At 44.7% G+C, this 25036-nt stretch overlaps 1 protein-coding gene across 3 annotated transcripts in view; it reads left to right on the forward strand.

Moving 5' to 3' along the window:
- Positions 1-25036, forward strand: part of SORCS3 (sortilin related VPS10 domain containing receptor 3) — a 632833-nt gene that overhangs the window by 278729 nt on the left and 329068 nt on the right. For all 3 annotated transcript variants that reach the window (XM_070780798.1, XM_070780799.1, XM_019953194.2), the window contains exon 3: positions 1779-1878. In XM_070780798.1, the coding sequence (XP_070636899.1) occupies positions 1779-1878 (100 nt within the window). The remainder of the gene's footprint in view (positions 1-1778; positions 1879-25036) is intronic.

Raw genomic sequence — 25036 nt, forward strand, 5'->3', positions numbered from 1 at the left:
GGGGGATGCTGATTATTAAAGTTAGCATAACCAATGACCATGTGGGGCCTGTAGCCTAAGGAAGGATTAGAAATACTGACGTTTGTTTATTCAGTAAATGTGCCAAGTGTGCATGATGTGTAAGATGTTCTGTACATTTTGAAAGAAGACATGAAGGTCCTTTGTATTTTCATTTATGTCTATTTATTTTTTGACGTTTCGGAATGCCTACATCCTGTTAGGAAGTTTCCAACATGTTGTATTTTTTATCCTCGTAAATGCCCTGTAAGATTAGATTATCCCCATTTTTTTGAGTAGGAAATTTGAGGCTCCAGCAGGTGCAGTAACCTGCACTTGGTCCTGAAACCAGGGATCTGCCCATCTAAGAATGAACTAGAGTTTGCTGTGCCCCAAGTTCATGCTCTTTCCTCTTCCCATAGCATTCCCTGAATTTCCTCGTCCTTGAGGACCTTATGTTGTGGCGAGGGAAACAGAATATAAGGAAACTAATCATGACAATATCAGAAAATCAAAGAGTACATTTCATGCACAGTATGTGCCTTGGGTGTACAACAGATGGGGAACTTTGTACTTGTGCAGAGGAGAAATGAGCAGCAACCAGGGAGAAGGCCAGTGAAGCCTTACCAGAGGGTGGGTACTTAAGCCAGGCCTGGGACACTTGGCTTATAAAGCTAAGCTGTGGGCCAAGGCAGAAGCAGATTAAAGTTAGAAGGTGGGTAAATCGAGGGAGATTAGATTAGAAGGTAATCAAGGAAAAGGCAAGGGCAGGTAGTTACTGTTACCAAGAGAGCACAGGGCCAGAGTTGGAATGCAGGTACCCCTGGGGTCACCTGATGGTAGAGATGGTGAGTAGTCCTCTGTGGCTTCCTGAAGCTCCAGTGGGAGAGATTTCCTGAGTCTAGCTAAGGAAGGTGATGGCAGACAGAATGAGAACCTGATGATACAGGTCCTGAAAAGGGAGGGAGGTGTGTGGGGTGGGGGTGGGGAAGCGAGGCGGGAGCAGCAGGAAGCTCGGCTTCTTGAATCCACTTTTGGGTACTGGCTCTCCCTCCTCCATGGAAAGGAGAGAGGCGGGATGGAAAGGAAGGAGCCTGTGGATTGGTTGGCCTGCCTTTGTTCTCAGAGCCCTGGCTCGTGGTCTTAGTCAGAGCACCCAAAGGAGGAACAGGTAGCCACAGGAAATTGGCATGGAGAACGAATGGTAGCCGCTCAGTGTTGCTGGCTCTTCCCCTGATGCACCATTGCTCCTGTGGGAAGGAAGCATCGGACTCTGCTGCGTGTGGCCGGGTTTGGCTGTTGGATCCCGTGAGGCTCCTGGATGCAACACTTCCTGCCCCTCTGAGGGTCTCCTGGTTTCAGGCTCAGTAGAGGGGCGTGAAGGTGGTTGTACCTCAGAAGGTCTGGCCTTTCTCCCTGTTGCTCCCCCAGCAGGGACTCAGGCCTCTCCCCACAGAGCTCTGGGAGGATAGAGGGCTGAGCACCGGAGGCAGCCTACCTCCACAGCTCCTGTCACCGCACCACTTCACAAAGGGCAGGAAAGTAGGTCTCTGAGAAAGTCCGGGAACAAAGGGGAGCAAGCTTAGGTAGTAAGCAGATGCATTAGTCTAATTGCTGTTCTAAAATTAATGGGGCCTTTTATCTCAGAGGAACACTTTCTAAGCACTCATGTAATTTGGGAACAAAGATGCAGGTTGGGGTAGAGCTGGGCTCCCCTGGAAACACAATCCCCCATTTGGTAAAACAATCTTTTCCTTTCTTTCTTCCTCTTTTACCTGCAGATCAACAGATTATGGCACCACCTATGAAAAGCTGAATGACAAAGTGGGTTTGAAGACTGTCCTCAGTTACCTCTATGTCAACCCCACCAACAAAAGGAAGGTGAGAAGGGGGATCATTGGGTCCTGAGCACTCCCTGTGGAGTGGCAGGGAAGCCAAAGGCCAAGAGTTCAGAAAAAGACAGTAGCCATGGAGTCACTTGCAGAACGTCTATTTTATATGTCAAGAGCACCATGGACACTGTAACTCAAACAAGTGCCTTGAGATAGTAGTGACAGTAATAACAACCACAACAATGGTAAAATGATGTAACTATTTTAGGAGCTTCTCTGTGCCACGGAGGGCTTGTGCTGTGTGCTTTACACACTTTATCTCATGTGTCCTCACAGTGAATCTCTAGGGTACAAATGATTACTATCCCCATTTTACAGAGGAAGAAACTGAAGCTCAGAGAGTTTAAGTAACTTTCTACCTTAAAGCCAGACAGTAACAGATAGTATGGTGATTAACAAATCTGGGATTTGAGAATGGGTTGGCTTGACTCTGGGTTTCCCAGGTGTTGCAGTGGTAAAGAACCCACCTGACAATGCAGGAGACATGTAAGAGATGTGGGTTCTATACCTGGGTCGGGAAAAATCTCCTGGGTGAAATTGTATAAGGTCAGACTTTGCTCACAGAGACCTCTTGGAAGAAGGGGGCCTGGGTTCCACAGAATGATGGATGATTATAGAAAATAAGTGCTGTATGATCTATTGGCTGTGGGGAGATGTGATATTTCCCAAGCGAGGGAGGCACTCCTTCCTATTCAGAAACTTAGGCAGGCCTGGCCCCAGTAGATACCCCACAGATACGAAAGGCCATTTCAGGGTTTCTAATTTGCCAACAAAGGTCCATCTAGTCAAGGCCATGGTATTTCCAGTGGTCATGTATGGATGTGAGAGTTGGACTGTGAAGAAAGCTGAGCGCCAAAGAATTGATGCTTTTGAATTGTGGTGTTGGAGAAGACTCTTGAGAGTCCCTTGGAATGCAAGGAGATCCAACTAGTCCATCCTAAAGGAGATCAGTCCTGGGTGTTCATTGGAAGGACAGATACCGAAGCTAAAACTCCAATACTTTGGCCACCTTGTGCGAAGAGTTGACTCATTGGAAAAGCCGTGATGCTGGGAAAGATTGGGGGCAGGAGGAGAAGGAGACGACAGAGGATGAGATGGCTGGATAGCATCACCGACTCAATGGACATGAGTTTGGGTAAACTCTGGGAGTTGGTGATTAACAGGGAGGCCTGGTGTACTGTGATTCATGGGGTCACAAAGAGTTGGACACAACATCCCATCACTTCATGGGAAATAGATGGGGAAACAGTGGAAACAGTGTCAGACTTTATTTTTTTGGGCTCCAAAATCACTGCAGATGGTGACTGCAGCCATGAAATTAAAAGACGCTTACTCCTTAGAAGGAAAGTTATGATCAACCTAGATAGCATATTCAAAAGCAGAGACATTACTTTGCCAACAAAGGTTCGTCTAGTCAAGGCTATGGTTTTTCCTGTGGTCATGTATGGATATGAGAGTTGGACTGTGAAGAAGGCTGAGTGCCGAAGAATTGATGCTTTTGAACTGTGGTGTTGGAGAAGACTCTTGAGAGTCCCTTGGACTGCAAGGAGATCCAACCAGTCCATTCTGAAGGAGATCAGCCCTGGGATTTCTTTGGAAGGAATGATGCTAAAGCTGAAACTCCAGTAGTTTGGCCACCTCATGCGAAGAGTTGACTCATTGGAAAAGACTCTGATGCTGGGAGGGATTGGGGGCAGGAGGAGAAGGGGACAACAGAGGATGAGATGGCTGGATGGCATCACTGACTTGATGGACATGAGTCTGGGTGAACTCCGGGAGTTGGTGAATGAACAGGGAAGCCTGGCGTGCTGCAATTCATTGGGTTGCAAAGAGTCGGACACGACTGAGCGACTGAACTGAACTGAACTGAACTGAAAGGACTGAAAATGGCATTGCACTGCCCAGCTCTCCCCTTGTCATCTGATTTTTACTCCCCAGTGGTTTTGCAAACCTTTTCTTTAGTGAGGTAGGTGCAGGGGTGATCTTAAACCCGTTGTTCAGGTGTCCCTGATTTCTGATTCCAACCTGGCAGAGTCCAAGCTGTGACTGAGAACAATGATTGCCAGTGCTACTCAAAGCAGAGTGACTTGGACTCAAACCCTTAGCATCATAACCCAGAGCCAACCCTTCTCCTCACTCCCACCTGGCTATTCCCAGTGAAGGGCAAAGCAGAATTGGTGACTCACTCCTGGCTCAGCATTGGTGGCTGTTGCCCAAAGATCCAGCAGCTCCAGGGGTGCCCACACCTGGGAATGGGCAGGCGTGGGCACCAGCCAGGTGCCAAAAACCTGATAATCAGGATGACTGTGTACATGCTTGTTCCTGGTTTTAGCTGAGTAGTTTCTCTTTTTTAATCCCAAAGAGTTGTCATTTTTCCATTTTTCAATATTGTTGTTTGAATTATTGAATGTTAGACCTGGGAAGGATCATAGATTTCATCTGAACAAGTGGTTATTGATGGTTTTTGAACTGCAGCTCCTCAGCAAATATGTTTAAAGCTCTAGATCTCCTCTTAGACACATACCCCCCTCCACAAAATTTTTCTAAGAATTTTTGGATGTTAATGAATATCCTTAATCCCATCTCTTGACCCAGGATGTCCATGGAGTCTTGGTTAAGAATCTTTCATGTATAACAATAGTCTCAATTTCCAGATGAGAAACTGATGCCAGAAAAGTCCCCAAAGCCAGGTTTAAAAAAGGAGCCAGAGTAAGAGCCGAGGGCTCCTGATGCTCAGTCCAGGTTTTCTGGCTTCAGACCACGTTTTGCTCCTTTTCCTTCCATATGGTCATAGCGCCAGGCTCTAAAATTGATGGTTTAGTCCGGACCTGGGAGCTTGAGGCAGCTTGCTTCATGATCTGGAATTTAAGCTCAGTGCCATGTCCATGATATGGACACATGATTAAACTTGACTGAATCAAGTCAGCCATGATCCATCTCCACTCTGCCTTATCCTTTTATTAAGAAGGAAGCTGAGTGCAACGGAGGACAAATGTCCTTCCCATGTCGCTCAGATAGTCAACGGCAGGATGGATAGTTTGTTTTTGACTCTCAACATAAAGCTCCTCCCACCCACACAGTGACTTGGGGTCAAGTGAAATCACAAGGAGTGTCTGCACTCTGGGAGAAGAAAGAAGTAGGTGTTTGACACATGGCAGATGTCCTTCAGCAATGATCTCTCACCTATGACTGGACCACAACAAAAGTAATCATATCTTCATGGAGATGATAGATCAGCTGTCTTTTCTAAGGATTTTCCCAAGGGGCATATGAAGAGTCATGCCTGTTTGCATCCATTCTGGTAGTCATCTGTCACATATGTTTTCCATTAGACTCCTACTCATAACATATCTTTCAGTCTTCTGCCGTTTTTCTCTACTCCTAGTTTGTCTCTTCTTAACTAGTATAACCTATAGGTGGTCAGTCGTGTGGGAGACAAAGAGAGGATAAGACAAATGCTGAGGGTTAGAAAGAACGTAAAGCTAGGCTTTGATGCCCACTGGTGCAGAAGGCACCTCCATTTCCCCATCCCAGAGATGATGTTCAGACCATGGGCTCTCTGGAGCAATTTCTCAGAGGAATTATTGCCCAGTTAACAAACGTTAAGCCAATTATAGGCTTCCCAGGTGGTGCTAGTGGTTAAGAACCTGCCTGCCTGCCAATGCAGGAGACATAAGAGATGAGGGTTCGATCCCTGGGTCAGGAAGATCCCCTGGAGAAGGGCATGGCAACCCTCTCCAGTATTCTTGCCTGGAGAATGCCATGGACAGAGGAGCCTGGTGGGCTATAGTCTACATGTTTGCACAGAGTCAGACATGACTGACTAAGCATGCACACACGTGCATATGTTTTAACTTCATAAGAAACTCCCAAACTCTTTCCAAAAGGCCATTTTGCCTGTGTTTTCAGAGAAACACCACCAAAAATGCAGTTAAATCTCATGTAAGAGGCACTGCCACCCAGAAAGCTAAAAGTGCAGATATTTTCTGCACTCAGATCAGGAAGAGACAAAAAATAGGCTAGTGCCATGGATTTGCTGGTTTATTTATTTTGGAACTAGCCATAGAAATTGACTTCATAAGGAGACTGAGTGATCCTGAAGTGCTTTCTGAATCATTCAAGGAGGGATGAAACTAAATTCTGTTTCATTTTATTGTCCAGTGTTTTTGATTGTATCCTGAGCCTCAAGATGTTGGCAATGCACAGATATTCCAAGTGGTGACTTTCTCTTAACCAGAATGTTTAAGTTTACTAGACCTATACTTCTCAAGCCACTCAGGAAAAACGATAGATATAAATAAAATACCCTTGTATGCTTCTTTACTGGTGTAGTGATGTGTGGGTCATTATGACCTTGTAATACAACTTTTTAAAAAGGTCCTGTCTTACATGTATCTCAGAGTTTAAACCAGTGGTCATCTGAATTCTCATCTGTCTCAATTAAGCAAGATTCTTTTGATTCTCTCAGCATTCAAATTATCTGTAGCTCCCGATGTTCATCAAGCAGCTAATGGCAGTAGTCTCTAGCAGATTTTTCAGTTAATCTTGTTGAAGTAGTGACTTTTCACCTAATGAGTTACTTTTGTAACAGATGGCTAGTGCTTTCCCTGGAGGCTGTGAGTGCATCAGAGTTCTGTCACCCTTAGCAAGACAGTAAAGTGTGCTCACATTTATATAGTTGTTCCCAAAGCTAATTGTTGATGTCTTAATACTTTTTTGACAACATAAAATTTCTCAGTGTAGAAAGCTAATAAGCTATTAGGTTGAAAGTAGAAATGTTGATGTGTGTAGAGTCTCCTACTAGTATTAATCTTAGTTAGCATTAATTGAGCATCTACTATGCTCAGATTCTTTTTAGGATTGTTATCTGTATAAATTGCCAGTCCTCCCAACCACTTTAGAAAGCAGGCAAGATAAGGAAAGAGCCTCTCTGTAAATCACACCACGCTTGTTACACTTGTAAATGGTGAGTCTTCAAGAGTCTACCCAGGTTTATTTATAAATAAAGGTTTATTTGGGGGACGAATTAGGAAGCATCTGGCAATGCTGCTGCTGCTGCTAAGTCGCCTCAGTCGTGTCCAACTCTGTGCGATCCCATCAACGGCAGCCCACCAGGCTCCCCCGTCCCTGGGATTCTCCAGGCAAGAACACTGGAGTGGGTTGGCATTTCCTTCTCCAATGCATGAAAGTGAAAAGTGAAAGTGAAGTTTCTCAGTCGTGTCCAACTCTTTGGGACCCCATGGACTACAGCCCACCAGGCTCCTCCGCCCATGGGATTTTCCAGGCAAGAGTACTGGAGTGGGTTGCTATTTCCTTCTTGAGGGGATCTTCCCAACCCAGGGATCGAACCCAGGTCTCCCACATTGTAGGCAGATGTTTTACTGTCTGAGCCACCAAGGAAAAATACTCCCTTAAGGAAGCTGCAATTTGGAGTGCTACTGCTGCTGCTGAGTCGCTTCAGTCGTGGCCGACTCTGTGCGACCCCATAGACGTCAGCCCACCAGGCTCCCCCGTCCCTGGGATTCTCCAGGCAAGAACACTGGAGTGGGTTGCCATTTCCTTCTCCAACGCATGAAAGTAAAAAGTGAAAGTGAAGTCGCTCTGTCGTGTCCAACTCTTAGCGACCCCATGGACTACAGCCCACAGGCTCCTCTGTCCATGGGATTTTCCAGGCAAGAGTACTGGAGTGGGGTGCCATTGCCTTCTGCAATTTGGACTAGTTGTACCTAAATAGAGTATAGATGTGAAATGCTGGGAGCTACTTGAGTTGAAGTTGTTCTAGGCCATCCTGTGGTGGCATCAGCACTGTTTTAATGGCATTGATCTGCACTAGTTGTATTTGATGTGATTCTGCATTTCTTGCTGTTTTCCTTTCTCTGATCATTTCCTGGGTGATGTCTGAGCCTGGCACTTTGAGCTTGAGGACCAGTGCATTAGTTTCTGATGCGTGTGTCTGAGGCTTGCCTCTGGAGGAGCCCTCTGTTCTGGTGGCATCTGAGCTCCAGCTCACAGCCTACCCTTCGCTTTGTAGGAGATAAACATCCCTGGGTTCCTGGAACTCATTACTGTCAGCTGACTCTGTCCACAGACCCATGCAGAATGACACATGTCAAGGTTAAAAGCCTGCATTTACCGGCACTGTGCTTCGTAAAACAGGCTAAAGTCTTTGTGCCTCAACAAGAGAGGGGCTTAGCTATCATGGGTGTCTATTTAAGAACAAATCTTTGAGTGAATGGAGAAATGCAGGTGGGTTATGGCCTAATTGCTCTGGCTCGAAAGCGGCTGCCACCTGCAGATTTGGAAACAGTGTTTTGGAAATGACATAGAGCACAGAAAGTCCTGACTGCCAGGGAGTGTGATCAAATTGCTGCAGGGTAGAGGTGTGTGTGCCTGTGTGTGGGGATGGAGTGAGCGGGGGGGTGGTGTGGGAAGACAGTAAGCACTGATATCAGAAGAGAATGAGGACTTTTTAACACTGAGCTCCTAATAAGTTCTGGGCACTGGGCTAAGCTCATTTCTACATTCAGTTTTTAGTTTCTCTCTTAATCCCCTGAGCCCTGGTAGTTTTATTCCCCTTTGGCAGGTGAAGAAACTGAGGCTCAGGCAGATGAGCCATTTGCTTTCTCTAAAGTAGTTGGTAAGAGGGGGTTCAGGATCCCTGCTCACCTCTGTCTGACCACACAGGCCATGCTCTCTACTCTGACCTGCTTCAGCTTGGCTGCCCATGCCACAGATACAAAGACCAGGTTGCTTTCATTCCTGGATGCGTAGTCACTCTGTTGCCTGGAGCTTTCTGCCCATTACTGTTAGAGGATTATCAGTTTCTTGGAGGAGGAGAGGAGTGTTAGATCTTCCTTTCCTAATTGATTTACCAGTGAGAAGGATAATTACTTCCAGGCTACCCTGCAGAAATACAGTGGGAATCACCACTCAGATTTCTCTGATGAGCCGGCCGTCTCTGTCAAGCTGTTAAGAGGCATTGTGTGTCTGATCAGATGTTGGTTATTTCCATGTCAGCCTCTCAATACAGCAGCATAACCCTGAGCTCTCTTTGACACAATGGAAAACCTCTAAACAAAACACAGAATCTTAAAATCTTGCACCCGCTGCCTTCCCTGACCATGTCTCCTAAGATTGCTGGAGGGTCAGGGAAAATCAGTTCTAAGGTATCTGTGAATACCTTAGAATATCAATTCACAGATATTAAAATCTCTTACACGAAAGCAAAGCAAAAGAAGAATGCAAAAAAAAAAAAAAGAAGGATAATTTTAGGCTATTAAACCATCTGTTAAGTGTCTTGCTCTGAGCAAAGTGTTTTGGATGGGAGGTTCCTGCTTTCAGAAATATGGAGTCTACTCAGCCAGACAGGATGCACACAGAAAACAGCTGCATGCATAGACCTAGAGTCTCAAATGTGAATGCAGACAAGGACCAGACAGATAGTGCCCGTGAGAGGTGTGGGCCAGGTGGGGACTGCCGTGGTCATCTAGGCTCCTGGTGACTGTCCTCATGTGAGGAGAAAGGCTCAGAGCAGCCACACTGTCATTGTCCCTGTTTCCTGATTTCCTTAAGAGATTTTTCTCTGCCTATTTTCTTATAAATTTATTTATTTTGAAATGTTTTAGATAGGCTAGGATGTGGAGTTCAGCGTGTGGGACCTGGCAGGCTGTCCCAAATTTGCTTGAATCCCTTGGACCCAATTGGCCTCATGTGTCATATTCTGAGTAGTAAGTCTTCAGATAAAAAGCTGGTATTTAGTGTGGTCCTTGGGGCAACAGGATAAGGATGACACATAGAAGCTGCTCTTACTGGGGCCCTGCGGTGCTGCTTTTATGATCTGTGTGAGAGAGAAATTAAGCTGAGCAATGCTCACAGAGCACTCCCTTTGACTCAAAGGACTCACATAGTAGGTTCTGCAGTGCGGAGGGACCTTTTATATCAGGTAAGGGTAAGACCATTAAGACAGGTGGAGGAGGCAGACATCTTCTTTATGGTTCTGGTTCTCCACTTGGGTTACTGAGTGTTCTTGAATAAGTGAGCTTCCTCGCAGAGCATCCATTTCCTTATTTGTATAGTGGCTAGGGTGGGTCCTAAACTATTTGAGGTTCCTTCCTGCTTAGATGGCCTGGCTGGCCACCATTTGGACTGTGCCTCTCAGAGGGCTACACGGTGATATGTGATGATCTGTGGACTTTGGGTTTGGTGGCAGTCAGGTGGGTAGTCCTTGGAAGGTGTGATCCCCATAACTCTTGGATTTATGGCCATGTATTCAGGAAGATGCCCTAGAGAAGGGAATGGCTACCCACTCCTGTATTCTTGCCTGAAGAGTTCCATGGACAGAGGAGCATGGTGGGCTATCGTCTGTGGGCTTGCAAAAAGTCAGACACGACTGAGTGGCTAACACTTTCTCTTCATTGGCCAGCTAAGCCCTGTCATTCAGGTCAGGTCTTCTGCAGAGTTCCTTGTTCGGAAGGTGGCTGATTCCCTGCAACAACTGTCTCTGCTGGTGGAACTCAAAACGGCAGCATCTTCCATGGCACAGTTGAGGAGCCCCATCAGCATGAGCTGATGCAATTCCCATGAGCATCACTTTCTCAGCTAGGCATGCACAGCCCTCCTCCAGCAGGAAAGGGAGCTGGAGAAGCTGTTTGCATCTGTTCTGGCAACCCAGGGGTGAGGACACCGCATATCAAAATAGCAGGCAAGGGAAGAGCTCTTCTGTGGCATACTTCTTCCATCATAGCCACCTACTTCCTGCAGTCTCAACCAGGCATTTCATCTCTGTTGACCCTGCTTTCTTCCTTCAGAAGAAGAAGCATAATAAGCTATATTTAAAAAGCAAATAAGAGAAATCCTTCTTAGAGCTAATATTTGTTTCTGTTTCCAAAGAGTCTAAAAAAGAATGGATATATATATAACTGAATCACTTTGCTACACACCTCAAACTAAAAACACATTGCAAATCAATTATACTTCAAAATAAAATAAAAATTTAACAACAGTAATAACTTAAAAAACAAAAGTAACAAGTGTTTATGATAGTAATAAAATGGCAATAATGATGTTGACGACAATGATGATAAGAAGGTGAAATACCAGCCAGCAGCTTTTGAGAAGTTTCACTATGTGCCAAAATTATTCTAAATGCTTCATATAAATTAACCCATTTAATACTTCACCAGCAACTGTATGATGTTGGTACTATCATTAGTCCATTTACAAACAATGAAAGTTTGACACCAAGAGGTCAGTGACCTACTCAGATTTGATTGCTGATGGTCACTTACCTTGGTCTAATGTGCTCAGTAACTCACTTTTACTCATGCTTAATTCTTAGACTCACTGTGTATCAGGGATAAAAGGGCCCTCAGAGACTGTCTAGGAAGGCTGTCACTAAACAGAAGAGACCACTTGGGGACTTGCCCAAGGTCATGAAGTCATTTGCAGCAGAGCCATGTTCTCTGCCAAGCCCGGGAGCTCTTGACAGCTAGAGCGCATAGATCTGATGGAGAACCCTGACTGGGTTCCACGGTGGGTGCAGGTGGGGAGCAGTTGGGAATATGTACTTCCTACCCATCTCAGTCAGTGTGTGTTACAAACTATAGGCTTCATCCAAATATCTATAGCTTCTCACGTCTCTGGTCTCAAAGCCTGAGGGATATCTCAGCTGGAATTCTGTCTCAAATGAACCTGAATGAGAAATCAAGGGTCTGGAATCCAGGCTGCCTCTAGCATGTTGGAAGCACAGAATGGTTGAAAAGTATGCCCAAGGCAAACAGTTATCAGAGAAATCAGACTGGGTCCTTCAGGGCAGAGTGTCAGGAAAAAAACAGATCGGATTTCTGGTTTAGGCCTCTCTCTGCAGTAGCTGGGGAACTTTGACCAAGTCACTTAAATTGCTGAGCCTCTGTTTCTTAAGCTGTAAAGTGGGGATAAAGACTGTTTACTTGTCCCCTCCTCCTAGGACCATAATTAGAGTAAAATGAGAAAAGTAGTATTGTTTTGGAGGAAACCAACTACAGAAAAGGACCCCTGAGAAGAAGCTGCCCCCAGGACCACACCCTGGAATCCAGGCGCCCTGTGAGCCAGCCATAGGGCTCTTGGACCTCCACTGCGAGGCTGCCTGCTTCCTGGCTTCCTGTAGGGAGGAAGCAGACCCCAGAACCTGGGTTTTTTGAAAGCCTCACATCCTGCCCTGTTCAGGAGGCACACCACCACCTGTGTTTTTTCCAATCATCTTCCCTGTCTTTTAAAACCAAATCTGCTGCCTGACTGAGAGAGATTGATTATTCTGCTGATGGAGAGAAATGGTCCCACTCTTGTTAATTCACAACCAGCTCGTTTTTCTTGCTTCATAAATTAACAGTTACTGAGAGGCTAGAGCAGTGTTTCAGGAGATGAGTTTAGGGGAAAATGTGTGAAAGGAAGGAGTGAAAAGAGGAGGAGAACGGAACTTGGACCAAACTGTCTTCATTTATAACTGATTCCAACTCCAAACCTTTCTTTTCTCGGTATGTTCAGAAAAAGAACCAGAAAGTAGAACCCCAAGAATGAAAGTGGCTAACTTCAGGGACTGAGAAATCAGAATAAAGGAAAGATGAAATCAAAAGAGAGGTGAATCAATGAGGGGAAAGACACTGGTTTACAGGTTTCCATTTGCCTTTGCAAGTGTGACTCAGCGATGGGGTGGATGTGAAGTGTGGTTCAATTCAAGCTAATCACTTAAAGGAAAGGAATCGAGAGTGATTCTTGGAAATTCACTCTTTAGTCACAAAGTCCCTTTCTCAGCAAATATATGCATGTGGTCCCCTGTATAAATTACTGCAGTGTGCTCTAGCCAAAATTTTATTTAAAGGCTCATTAAAATGATTACTAGTTTTTTTTTTTTCTTTTGCATTTTATTTGAAAATGGGAAGAATATAAACCTATAGCCTGGCTTCTCTCCAAAGTGCCCTTTGAGGTTTGCATTGAGTATATCATATTTTTTAAAATAAAGATGTGATTTGTACCAAGATTATTCATGCATTTAAGAGGAATAATAAAAATTAGCTCTTTACTGTACTTCATCATGATTTATGTTTGCCTAACCTGTTTTTTTGTTTTTTTTTTTTTTTGTAATTTTATTTTTATTGGTTTTGGGTTTCTTTAGATGCATATATGCATCTATGTGTGTATAGAAAATGTTCAACAAAGAACATTATGCAAGCTTTAGAAATAACTGGAAAAATTAATACTGTGTCAGACTTGAAGAAAGATGCTATCCTGTGGCATAGTCTGAGCCAGTGAAAGATAGAGGTGCAAATCAGGCAGACTTTTGGAATAAAGCTTGGGATTTGAAGAGGAGAGAGATGACAATCTCATAGGGGAAAGAGGGTTTGGAGGTCTTTAGAGGCATATTGTGTTCAGCAGTGGCAAGTCTGGAGAGGGATGGGTGGGGCTAGATGTTGTAGACCCGTCGAAACTCAGGAATGGAGTTAGAACTTGGTGCAAAAGGGCATGGGGAACCATAGCAGACTTCTGAGCTGGGGGCTGATAGCAAGAGAGCTGCACATGAGAAGAACCTCTTGGGCTGATGAGGTGCCCATGTCGGGCATCCTACTCCATCTCTTCTCCCTGCCCTGTCCTCCTCGGACCTTCTGGGTATGTTTTCTGAGCATCACGGACAAGAGACAATTTTGCAGAGAGTCTGGGAAGCCAGGGCGATATATTCTTCCTAATGTTCTGATGCACAGTTACATAGCAAATGGGTCTCACTGCCCCTAAGGTAGAGATGCCTGTGACAAAAACAGCCATCACCACCAGTGAAAGAGATGACTATCGTTTTCTTTCTTGGTGAGCTCAGCCAAGCAGAGAGATTGCTCCTGGCACACGTGCCTTGCCTCCAGCCCGTCCCGCCATTACCAGCCCAAGGTCAGAATGACAGACGTCAATGTTCAGCACACCCTCAGCTGGCAGGCATGTCCGGGTAATGAGGGGTGAGCATCCTGGGATCCTCTGGCTGCCAAATAACTCCAGGGCAGATTTGGAGGCTGCGAAGCCCCACCCCCGCAGTTGGGGTCAGACCAGCCAGTGCATATGAGACACTGATCTCAGTGACAAATGGGCACCCAACTTCTGCTGGCACCTCCACGTGGAGAGCCCTGGGTGCAGGAGCAGACAGACAGCCTGTCCCTCCACAGCATGAGTGTAACCCTGAGGAGTGGCCCAGGATGTCCTATGATGACCAAACTGAGGAAAGAAATGAACCAGAGAGGACAGAGGTGCGAGAAATGTAGATGACTATCTCCCAGCTGTCAGAGAGGGTCAGCATGCAGCTTGGTTTAGAAACTCACTCACTGTTCCTGTTCCTCCCTAGTGCCCAGCGAGGAGCTCTGATGTGGAGAAAAGGGCTTCAGAGTACACTGCATGCCTGGCTGTGTGACCTTGGGTGCACTGTTTACCTTCTCTAAACCATAGCTTTCCCATCTGTAGATGGGGCTCTCAGTGGGGTCAAAAAAGCAAACCTAAGAATGAATGAATTTATATAGAGTGCAAAGAGTAGATGTTCAACACTGCAACCCCCTTCCACCACCACTCCACTTAAAGGAACCTCAATTTGGCTTCCCCTCTGCTCAGCGATGTCTCCCAGTTTCCAGGTAGCCCATCTCTGATAGCTGATTTTTTCATGGGAAAAGGAATCTCTACCTGTCTCAAGCCAGCATTAGGCAAAGTCTGTTCAACTTCCAAAACAACAGTAAATGTTGTCCCCTCTGCATCCCTTCTATTTCTCCCTCCATCCAGCCACCTGTCTTGTGTACTTTCTCACTGATCCATTGATTGCTTCTATCTCTCTTAATGGAGTATAAATTAAAAGCGATGGTTGCCAGCCTTGGGCAGTATGTGCAGAGCAAGTTTCCACCCATTATTACCCAAGCCCCATTAGGCACATAGAGCTGGTGAAACAGGGCTTTGCATCCAGGTCGGCCTGGCTCCAGAGCCCCAGAGAGCCCTCCAGCGTTGTAACCCCACGGAAAGCCATCTCCATCTGTGCAGATGCGCACACAGTCTCATTGCTCCCTCTTGGTGGTGCACAGACGATCTGTCTCAACACTGTGTGTCTGGGGAGCTCCTTGCTTTGTGGGGGCTCTGTGCCAGGCCCAGGGAGCACACAGGCACTTCAGGCCTGGACCCCACACAGGCAGAGATTGTATTTAAGTGGAACTTTCATTTAGGACTGAGACTTGGGAGAGAAGTGGGTGGTGTAAGACCTCAGGAACTGCAGTTATGGCAGCAACAGCTAGAATGGAAAATTATCCCCATTTTATGAGAAAGTTGGGAAAGCAACAGAGTGAGAATGAATGTGGGTGTTCAAAGGGGGAGAAAGAGAGAGAGAAGAGAGCACATCGAAGCAAAAAGACAAAGGTCTCGCAGCTGCAGAGAGGCCAGTCCAGGCTTCAAACCCAGATTGTCCAAATTGGAAACATGAGCTCTATAATACAATGGCTTATTGGCCTCCCTTGGCTTAGATGGACACTCTGACCTTCCAGAATCATCTCTTAAACACATCTAAAATAGTATCGATATGCAGTGCCATGGCCCTGTGCTAAGAAGTTATGGAAAACATTTCCTGCACTGAGGAGAAGTCAAGGAGTGCAGGGGTGCTGAATTTCCTTCAAAGTCAGATGACAATAGACCAGGGAGAATGGAGTGGCGTGTCACCTGCAGAAGATGCCTGAGCATTCAGTAGTTCCCAGGAGTGAGCTGCAGGGCTCTGCTCTGGCATTCCCACGAGGAACCCCCATAGGGCAAGGCTGGCTGGTCCCCACGGGGCTGTTTGGTCAAGAAGCCACTTTGTGCAAATCCTGGCTCTGCCTCTCAGCAGCTGGTGTCTGGGGCACATTATTAACCATTTCTAAGCTTCTATTTCCTCATCTGTGTAATCATGATATGCAAGTACCTACCTCATAGGCTGAGAGGAGGAATAAATGAAAAATACTTGCAAATGCTTAGCCAGTAACTGACTCCAGGTGTCAAAGTCAGTAAATCCTACTACTATTACTCTTATCATCTCCCTGATGTCAGGACAACTGATGCCTATAAACAAGGGGTAATCCCATGATGGGGCTACCCATTGACAAACGGCCCTTGTCCTAGCTGGGTACTCAGGGTCTTCTTGGGCATCACGTGATCAGTTTGGAGCAGTGCAGAGCTAGTAGGTGATTTGAAGGTTCAAGCCTCTCATGAAACTGATGAAGAAACTAAGTCCCATTAGAAGACTCTCATATACTCAAGGTTACCCAGCTTCTTAATGGCAGAACTAAGGACTTCCCTGGTGGCTCAGACAGTAAAGCATCTGCCTGCAATGCAGGAGATGAGGGTTTGATCCCTGCGTTGGGAATATCCGCTGGAGAAGTAAATGGCAACCCACTCTGGATTTCTTGCCTGGAGAATCCCATGGACAGAGGAGCCTGGTGGACTACAGTCTATGGGGTTTCAAAGAGTTGGACACAGCTGAGCAAATAATGCTTTCATTTGCCCGGCTTTGGACATCAGAGTTCTAGCTTCAAACCCAGTTCTCTTCTTGTGAAGTGGCACAGAAGACATTGCCCAATGCCAACAGATCTAGGTAGATGGGTGGCCAAGGAGGATGCAGACAACTGGGAGCTCCAGTTGAGGTTCTTGTGTGTCCAGTAAACTTAGAGCCTGCAGGGCACTGGGATCAGAAGGGGCCAAGTCAGTCTTTCAGACCAGGGTGACTCAGGTGGGGAGTCTCCCAAGGGCATCTGGCTATGGGTAAGGTCCTCATGGTCATCTTGGACCTAGAGCAGGCCAAGGCAGAAAAATCAGAGTCTGAGACAAGGCTGAACCAAGAGGGAAAAGGTCCAAGTTGGAGAAAGAAGGTGTGCTACAGTCAGAGGGTGAGAAAAGACGCCTAATGGAGAGACCAACCTGAAGGGAAGAGAGCTGGAGGAAAGGGGTGCAAGGCAAGCCTGGGCACAGGCTCCTGAGACTGTGAGGTTATCGGCAGCCTGTTTTCATGGGGGTCCTTTTCCCTTGTTGGGGGATGGTAGCAGGAGAGGCACTTGACTGATTAAAACAGTCAAGCCAGGCCAGACAAGAAGGACGGACACAGAAGAAGAGTAGCGGAGAGATAGGATGCAATTATCCAAAGTGGTCTTTGGCCTGAACCTCCGATCTTTAATCATCCCTGGGGAGACAGTGACAGGAGATATATGCATGGACGATTTCCTGACGCCACTCTGGACCTTTGGAAAGGAGTGAGTTGATGTCAGAGAAGACTCTTAGCACACAGGTTAGCTCCAGAAAGTCGGCTTGGAATGATAAAGCGCTGGCTTCCTGGTCTCAGCCGCCCTGTCTTGATCCCAAATCACAGTGCATCAGCATTCCATAGCTCAGAGGAGAGCAGTCTTGGAGACGCAAGGTTGTAAAAAGTTATTTCTTGAAGAAGATTTCCTCAACAATAATAGCTTCATGACACGGCTGTCTGGAGAGCCCGTCTTGCCTCCGCTGGACCCTAAGACAGCTATAAATGGTTTAAAGTACTCTGCATCACCCTCTCCTCTCAAGCAGCTATAAAGATGCTTTCCTTAGAAACCCCCAGCTGCTTGTGTATGAACTCACGCATGCTGAGTTTACCCTGAACTCCTCAGGTGAGTACTTAGGGTCCGAACCATCAACCTCTAGAAATGATGGAGGGAGAGGAAGTGGTAAGGAAGGAGACCCTTACCCCAGTCATCCTTTCAAAAAATGATACCAGTCAGAATGTGTCATTTATTTTTAGGAATTGTCACTTTGATCATGGCATTCCTTACTCAGAAACTTCCACGACCTGCTCAGTATCACTGGGCAGAAGTCTATACCAATGTGTGGTTTACCTTTGCAGGTTCTGAGCTCACCTGTCCATGCTTCTCTTTGTCCTGCTCAACTGCATCAGTTCTTTGACCTGGGACAAGTTTTTAAATGCATCAAGAATCACTGGTCTAGTTGGAAGAAAGAAAAAATCATTTATCTATTGAATATGTTCGAGTGTGTTTCTTGTGTCCCTGGCCTTTGCTTTCAGGGAGACTTGTCCAGAAGGGTGATAGATGTTCTGGGTCACAGAGGAAGGAGGTGCTGGCTCTACCTGGCAGGGCAGGAGGGCTCATAGTGAGCCTAATATTGAAGCCAGGTCAATGTATCAGGAAGGGTTTACTGAGGACTCATGGTGGGGGCAGGTTGCAGGGGGTTTCTGGGCCGAGGAAATAACATGCGTGAAAGCTTAGATGTATGAGAGCGTGAAGTATGTTCAGGAAGCTCCAGGTCTTTGCAGGGGGTAGACTGAAAGCCCATGTGAGGAGGCGGCAGAGGAGGAAAGAGGTGGTAAAGTGCTGCAGAGGAAGGGTCTCCTGTTCCGGGCTAGGTAGTGGAGTGTTACGTTTTGTTCTTAACAGAATACAGAGTAGGGTGTCATTGGATCAGATCTGTTGCTTAGAAAGGTCACTCCGGGAGGTAAGGGTGAAGGATGGTGAGAGTGACATCAGAGTCCAGTATGATATTGCCTTATAAAAATTATTATTAAAATGATTGCTACTATTGAAATAATTATTTACAAGATTAGAAGTCATCTGAATGCCCAACCACGAGAGATTTATTAGTCAATTAAAATGCATTAGTGTGGTAGAATATCATGTAATAATTAAATATTAGGTTTGTTGATATGAAAACTTCTTCATTATATATTAGAAACAAAGAAGTTATAGACCTATGTATTTGAAATAGAGCAAGTGAAACGCTAGTGACTGACATGGTGCTCTGGGCAAGGGATGCTGAGGGCCTGGACTTCTGCAGTGGTGGAAGTTTGGAGAGGGAGGTTGGCTTTGAGAAGGGCTAAAGACATGGAGTCAACTCAACTTAGAGTTTATTTGGATGTTGCAATACAAAAGATTTTAGGGTGGTTCTCAGGATTTCAGCTGAGTAGATAAATGAGTGGGGATTGGGGATATTACTTAGACATGGATGAACTACAGAAAAAGAACAGGTTTTGGGCAAAAGATAATCAGTTTGGTTAGGGCATGTTGAGTTTGACCTCATGGAACATCCAGGTATGAAAGTTTTAGGCAGTTGGGTCTAGATCTTAGGAGACAGGCTTATACTTAAGAGCACACGTAAGTCTTGGCAAACAAAGATGAATTCAACAATAAAGTATGTTTGCAGTTCTTGTTGTTGAACATAGGATTAAGAGCAAATAAACCCAGTGTGGCATCAAAAAAGCAGACATTTATTAAAAATTTACTCTGTGGTTAGCACAGTGCCAGGCACAGGAATCACCAAGATGAACAAGACTTAGTCTTTGTCCAGGGAAACACATTACGATAGAGGTGTATTAAGTGCTTTGGTAACAAAAGAGGAAGTGATTAAGTCTACTGAGAGTGGTTAGTAGAAGACGTGGAACCGAGGTCATGTTTGACTTAAGTTTTAAAAGATGAGTGAGAATTTGTCAAATGGATTAGTGGTTGTAGTTGAATTTCACTTTAGAAGTCATGTTGTAGAAAAAAGTAGGTATTAATTTGAATCCCAGGAAGCTGAATATTAAATCCATTAGAAGCTTTCACTATAAAATTCAAGTTCCATTCTGTGTGATTGCTAAAACTGAATACGTGTTTTGTAAGTCAGTTTAAGTTCTCTCTGACTGAATAGCTCATGTAACCTTCACTTACCATGAGGCAAAGCAGCATTGAATACCTGAATACGGATGGTGCCTGTGATATGTTTTCCTCCTGTTCATCGCAGCCAAGTCAAGCATGGGTTTTGGATGGACAGCCCTTCCCTAAGCTCCAGGCAGATGCCCCTGGTTGCTTTAATAAGAACGGGTGAATGCACCCTTTCTCACCTCTCAGGGGGTTATTGAAGGTCACTTAGCAAAGTGGTGGCGGGATCCCACTGCTGCATGTACCTTGCCGCACCACCAGGCACTTCCAAATGATGCTGCCCACATGTTTGGTCGCTGTCCTCTGGCAGTGCTTGTGTGCACTTCTGCCTTGAATTATGAGGCACAGCAGTAAGGACTGGTTCACATTTGACCACCAGTGGGGATGGAAGCCAGCCAAATGGTAGATGCTTGACCTGGTGGAGGATGACTGAGTGGCAGAGTTTGGACTTCCATCTTACCCTTTGATTTTGCTACATTTTACTGTGTTTTCTGTACTTCCAGGGCTTCCTGTGCTCCGGGAACCCACTCAACCTCAGCTTGCTTCTTTCTCTACTGCTATTAGTGCCTTGCATTTTTGACTGGGAAATAAATACAGTGCAGAGACCAAACCTTCTCAGGCTGATATGACTCTCAGTAGTTGGCAGGTAAATTTATAATCTGAGACTAGGCTGTGCTTTGACATCTTGCAATCGGATGGTGTTTATTGGGCAGGGAGGTCTGTTTTCCAGGGAAAAATATGATGTAAGTTAATTTGCTTTTATGTAGTCCCCACCCTGCTCAAAATCTGCTAGCCACTGCACATTGCTTCAGGATTCAGGCTAATGTCCATAGCAAGGGATTAAAACTCCTCCCTCACCTGGTGACTCAGATGGTAAAGACTCCACTTGCAGCACAGGAGACCTGGGTGAAATCCCTGGGTCAGGAAGATTCCCTGGAGAAGGGAATGGCTACCCACTCCAATATTCTTGCCTGGAGAATTCCTTGGACAGAGAAGCCTGGAGGGCTATGGTCCATGAGGTCACAAAGAATTGGACATGACTAAGTGACTAAACACACTTACCTGCACCAGATATTTCCTCCTGCCCACTCTTCTACCCTCATAGAATTCAGACAGGCTCCACGTTCCCTTTCGTTTCTCCAGCGTCCTGTGCTTGGGCTCCCTATGTCTTCTTAGAAGTTCCTCCCATGCTCTCTCTACTTACTTGGATTCCAACCATCTTCAGGGCCCCGTACATCTCCTCCTTGAGACCTTTACTTGTCAACTCACCCAGTGTTTCCTCTTGCACTGACTGGCCTTTCCACTTTACATACTGTTTTTAATGTTTCTATCTGTAGAAACATGGCTAGCTCTTTTGGGGCCCGGCCTGAGTTTTCCCATTCCTGTACCCGTCAGAATGCCTGATACAAGGTCTCCAGTTCTCAGAAAACAGCATTCCTGTTGCTGCCTTGAATAGAAACCATGGTGCAGGTGTTGAGGACATTACCAGTATAGCTGGATCCAAGTCACCTGTCGATGGTTCTCAGCCTTTCCCTGGGCATGGCCTGTGGAGGGTTAACTAAGCAAGAGGTCTTCTGCTTCAGGTTTTATCTCTTCCCTATCTGCTTTCCTGATCCAGATGGCACCTGAGTTGGGCTGCTTCATCCTGGACTCACCTCCTGTGTTCAGCCTTCTGCTGGCCTCTCCTGTCATTGCATTGGGACTAATGGCTTCCAGCTGTTATAGCTTATGATCTTTGGCCAGCGTCCTCTGCCAGAATCCAGAGCCTAGCACCTTCTGCTGGGGGCGGGGGAGAGAGACGAGGAAGGGGAGGGGAACATTTGTGGTGGAGTTGTTTACTCCCTCCCTACTGCTTTTACAGCATTCTGTTTCTCCTCTCCTAGCATAAATCTCCCTGTAGTTTAGCCATTCACCTGTCTGTCTCCCCTGATAAACATTGAAGACCCCCAGGGCCAGAACCAAGCATTATCTGTCCAGGCTTCCTGGTGCCTAACACAGTGGGTGGCACTGCATTGACATTCATTTTAACTAAGCTGAAATTAATAAGCCATTATGGAGTGAAAATAACCTCAGAAAGTGCCCAAACAAAGCAGATGAACCATCCAACTTCATATCCCATTCCTGCTGCCACTCTTCGCAACCTACCCTGCAACTTTAGGGGACATCTCTGTCCTTTGGGTGGAAGTACTCCTGGGGAAGAAGGAGGTCAAGGCAGGCCAAACCATCTCTGAGGCTCTGTGAAGTGACTGCCCACACCAAAAACCTACTTAGAAAATTAATTTCCTGGTCAGTTTCCACAGTGACCATGTTCCAAAATGTCCAAAGAAATACAGGCATGGATTCCCCTTGTTCCATAACACTTGGAGAGTAAAAGATAGGAAACATTAAACATATAAAAGTTTGTTTTCATTGAAAAATGAAAAAAGAAACTGGGGACTAGAGCCCTTAATTACTACAGTTATTGATCTATTTCATATCAGTTATTTCAGGCTCCCTCCATCCTTGGGTCCTGTAAAAATGCTGGCTGTCACACAGCCCAGGGAAGGGTGGGAATGGCTTTAACGTCATTTGGTGATGGTCTTCACTACACTTGGCCCTTGACACGTGTCTGTCTGGCCCATTCAGACGCGGCTCCCTCCAAAGCCGTCTTCACTCCCTCTGTGTTGAATCAAGTTGTGCACACCTTCCGAAGGCTTCGTTCATAGTCTATATACAGTGGGTAGTCACAGGCAACCCCATGTGAGTAGCTGCCATTCTGAATGTTGTTTATCTGGCTAAGAGAACAACAATTCTTCTTACTGTTATTGAAATAGACTTCAGTGATTTGGACTTTTCTGTTTTCAACTAGAGTACCAAAACTTCGACGAATCTGACTAACTTCCCTGGACTGGTCTAGACCTTGGAGAAACAAGCAAAGATGATTTTAGCACTGACTTCCAAGTACAAGCCTCTTTCTCTTCTCACTCTGGCTCTGAAACACAGTAACAAAAACGCTGTGAAGTCTCCTTTTGGGGAAAAGAGAGTCCAGTACTTGGAAACCAAGCGCTGGCTGCCTGTCTGGAAAAGTTTACGTGGGGAATTGGGACCTAGCCTTTGTTCCAGCTTGATGAGTCTGGAGCGTTGAGAAAGAAGACACAGTGTTTCTGTCTTAATAGGTTATCCTGCTGTGTTAAATTCTCAATAAATCAACCTACTGCAAGGACAGGGATTTTCTTTTCTTTTTTAGTGATAAAAGCATATTGTATTCATCAGAGAGGCAATGCTGAGATAGGATGAAAGTCAATAAGATCAGACTAAAAGATCAGGACTCAGGAAGGAGAGTCTGACCAATGTGGAGGGAATCTGACCGTGGGATGTGTTGGAGCATTTTCTGAGAACTCTTAGGAGTCAAATACCATAGTTTCTTAGAGAAATTGTTGAAATATTTTGGAATACTGAAAATTTGAAGAGTCCAGTGTCTATTGGAGAAACTGAATCAATGATGAAAAGTCTTCTCACCAAGAAGTCACCAGGCCCAGGTGGCCTCAGCAGTGAATTCTTCCAGATGTTTGGGAAAAAACAAAAGGAATATTAGAGAAATTCTTCGGGGAATAGAAAAAGGTGGATGTCTTTCCAGCTCATTATGAGGGCAGCATAACCTGAATATCAAGACCTGAGAATGACATTAAAATAAATAAAAAATTACAGATTAGTTCCTCTTGTAATCATAGATGCAAACATCTTTAACAAAGCATTAACTAATTCAAGCCAGCAAAATATAAAGAAGATAATATATTATACCCAAGTTGGGTTTATTTCAGAAATGCAGGGTGATGTTAATATTAAAAATGAAACATAATTCACCACAATTACATAATAAAGGAGAAAAATCATATGCTAATCTCAGTTGATGCAGAACAAATATTTGATAACACTTAACACTCACGGGGTTTCCCTGATCGCTCAGTTGGTAAAGAATCTGCCTGCAGTGCAGGAGACCCTGGTTCTCTTCCTGGGTCAGGAAGCTCCGCTGGAGAAGGGATAGGCTACCCACTCCAGGATTCTTGGGCTTCCCTTGTGGCTCAGCTGGTGAAGAATCTGCCCGCAATGCGGGAAACCTGGGTTCGATCCCTGGGTTGGAAGATCCCCTGGAGAAGGGAAAAGCTACTCACTCCAGTATTCTGGCCTGGAGAATTCCATGGACTATTCAGTCCAGGGGGTCACAAAGAGTTGGACAGGACTAAGCGACTTTCACTTTTCAACATTCTCAACACTCATTCATATCAATAACCCTTAGCCAACTAGAAAAGAGAATTTCCTTACTATAATGAAGTATATATATATTTTTTTTTTTTTTTTAAAAATCAATAACACTTAATGGTGAAATTTTTAATGTTTTTTCTGCTAAAATTAACAATTGAATAGGATGCTCACTTTCTCTTTTATTTGGCTTTATATTTGAGGTTCTATCAAGTGCCAAAGATAAGGAAGAAATGAAATGTATGAGGTTTGAAAAGAAGGAAATGATAGCGTCATAGTCTATGTAGAGTATTCAAGAGAGTCTATAAACAAACCACTAGAATTAATGAGTGAATATGGCAAGATCACTCAATATAATGTCTTTATGTGTGTGTATATACCATTTTTCTATATTTACATATTTATATAAAATTCTATGTGATGGTAAGCAAATAGAAAATAAAAATATTAAAAAGGTTCTGTGTAATAGCATAAAATAATATCTGATAAATGAATAGGTAACTATAATGAGGTAATGAATAGAGTGTAGTACACAGTGAACAAGATTTTGATTCAGAAGACTGTGAAATATTGTTGAGAGATAATAAGAGAGACTTAAATACGTTGGAGATAAAATCAGGTTTATGAATAGAAAGACTCAATATTATGAGCATGTTAATTTTCTCCCATACTCATCTATTAATTCAAAACAACCCCAATAAAAATTCCAGTGTACTTTTTCTGTAGAATTTGACAAACTGATTCTAAAATTTACAGAAAAATATAAAGGGCCACGAGTATATAAGACAATCTTGAAAAAAAAAAAAGAAAAAACACTGGAGTAATTACACTACCAGATATCAAGACTTATTTAAAGTTACAGTAATTAAGACAATATGATATTAGCACAAAGATAGAAAAATAGACCAATGGACTAGAGCCCAGAAGTAGACATATATATATATATATATATATATAGTTTCTTGATGTATAACAAAAATAACAGTGAAATGCTATGATAAAGAGGATGTTCTTTTTTAAAAAATGTAACTTGGTCTATTGACTATCCTATTATTTTTAAAAGAAGATTCTGAACTCCTATCTTACTTTTACAAAGAGTCATTCCTGATAGATTATAGATATAAATGTGAATGTTGAAATCATAAAGCTTCCCAACATTATTGTTCATACCAATAAAAGCCACCATCTGGAACCAACTCAAATGTCCACTGACAGAAAAAT

This window comes from Bos indicus, chromosome 26, assembly GCF_029378745.1.
Source record: "Bos indicus isolate NIAB-ARS_2022 breed Sahiwal x Tharparkar chromosome 26, NIAB-ARS_B.indTharparkar_mat_pri_1.0, whole genome shotgun sequence".
NCBI lineage: Eukaryota > Metazoa > Chordata > Mammalia > Artiodactyla > Bovidae > Bos > Bos indicus.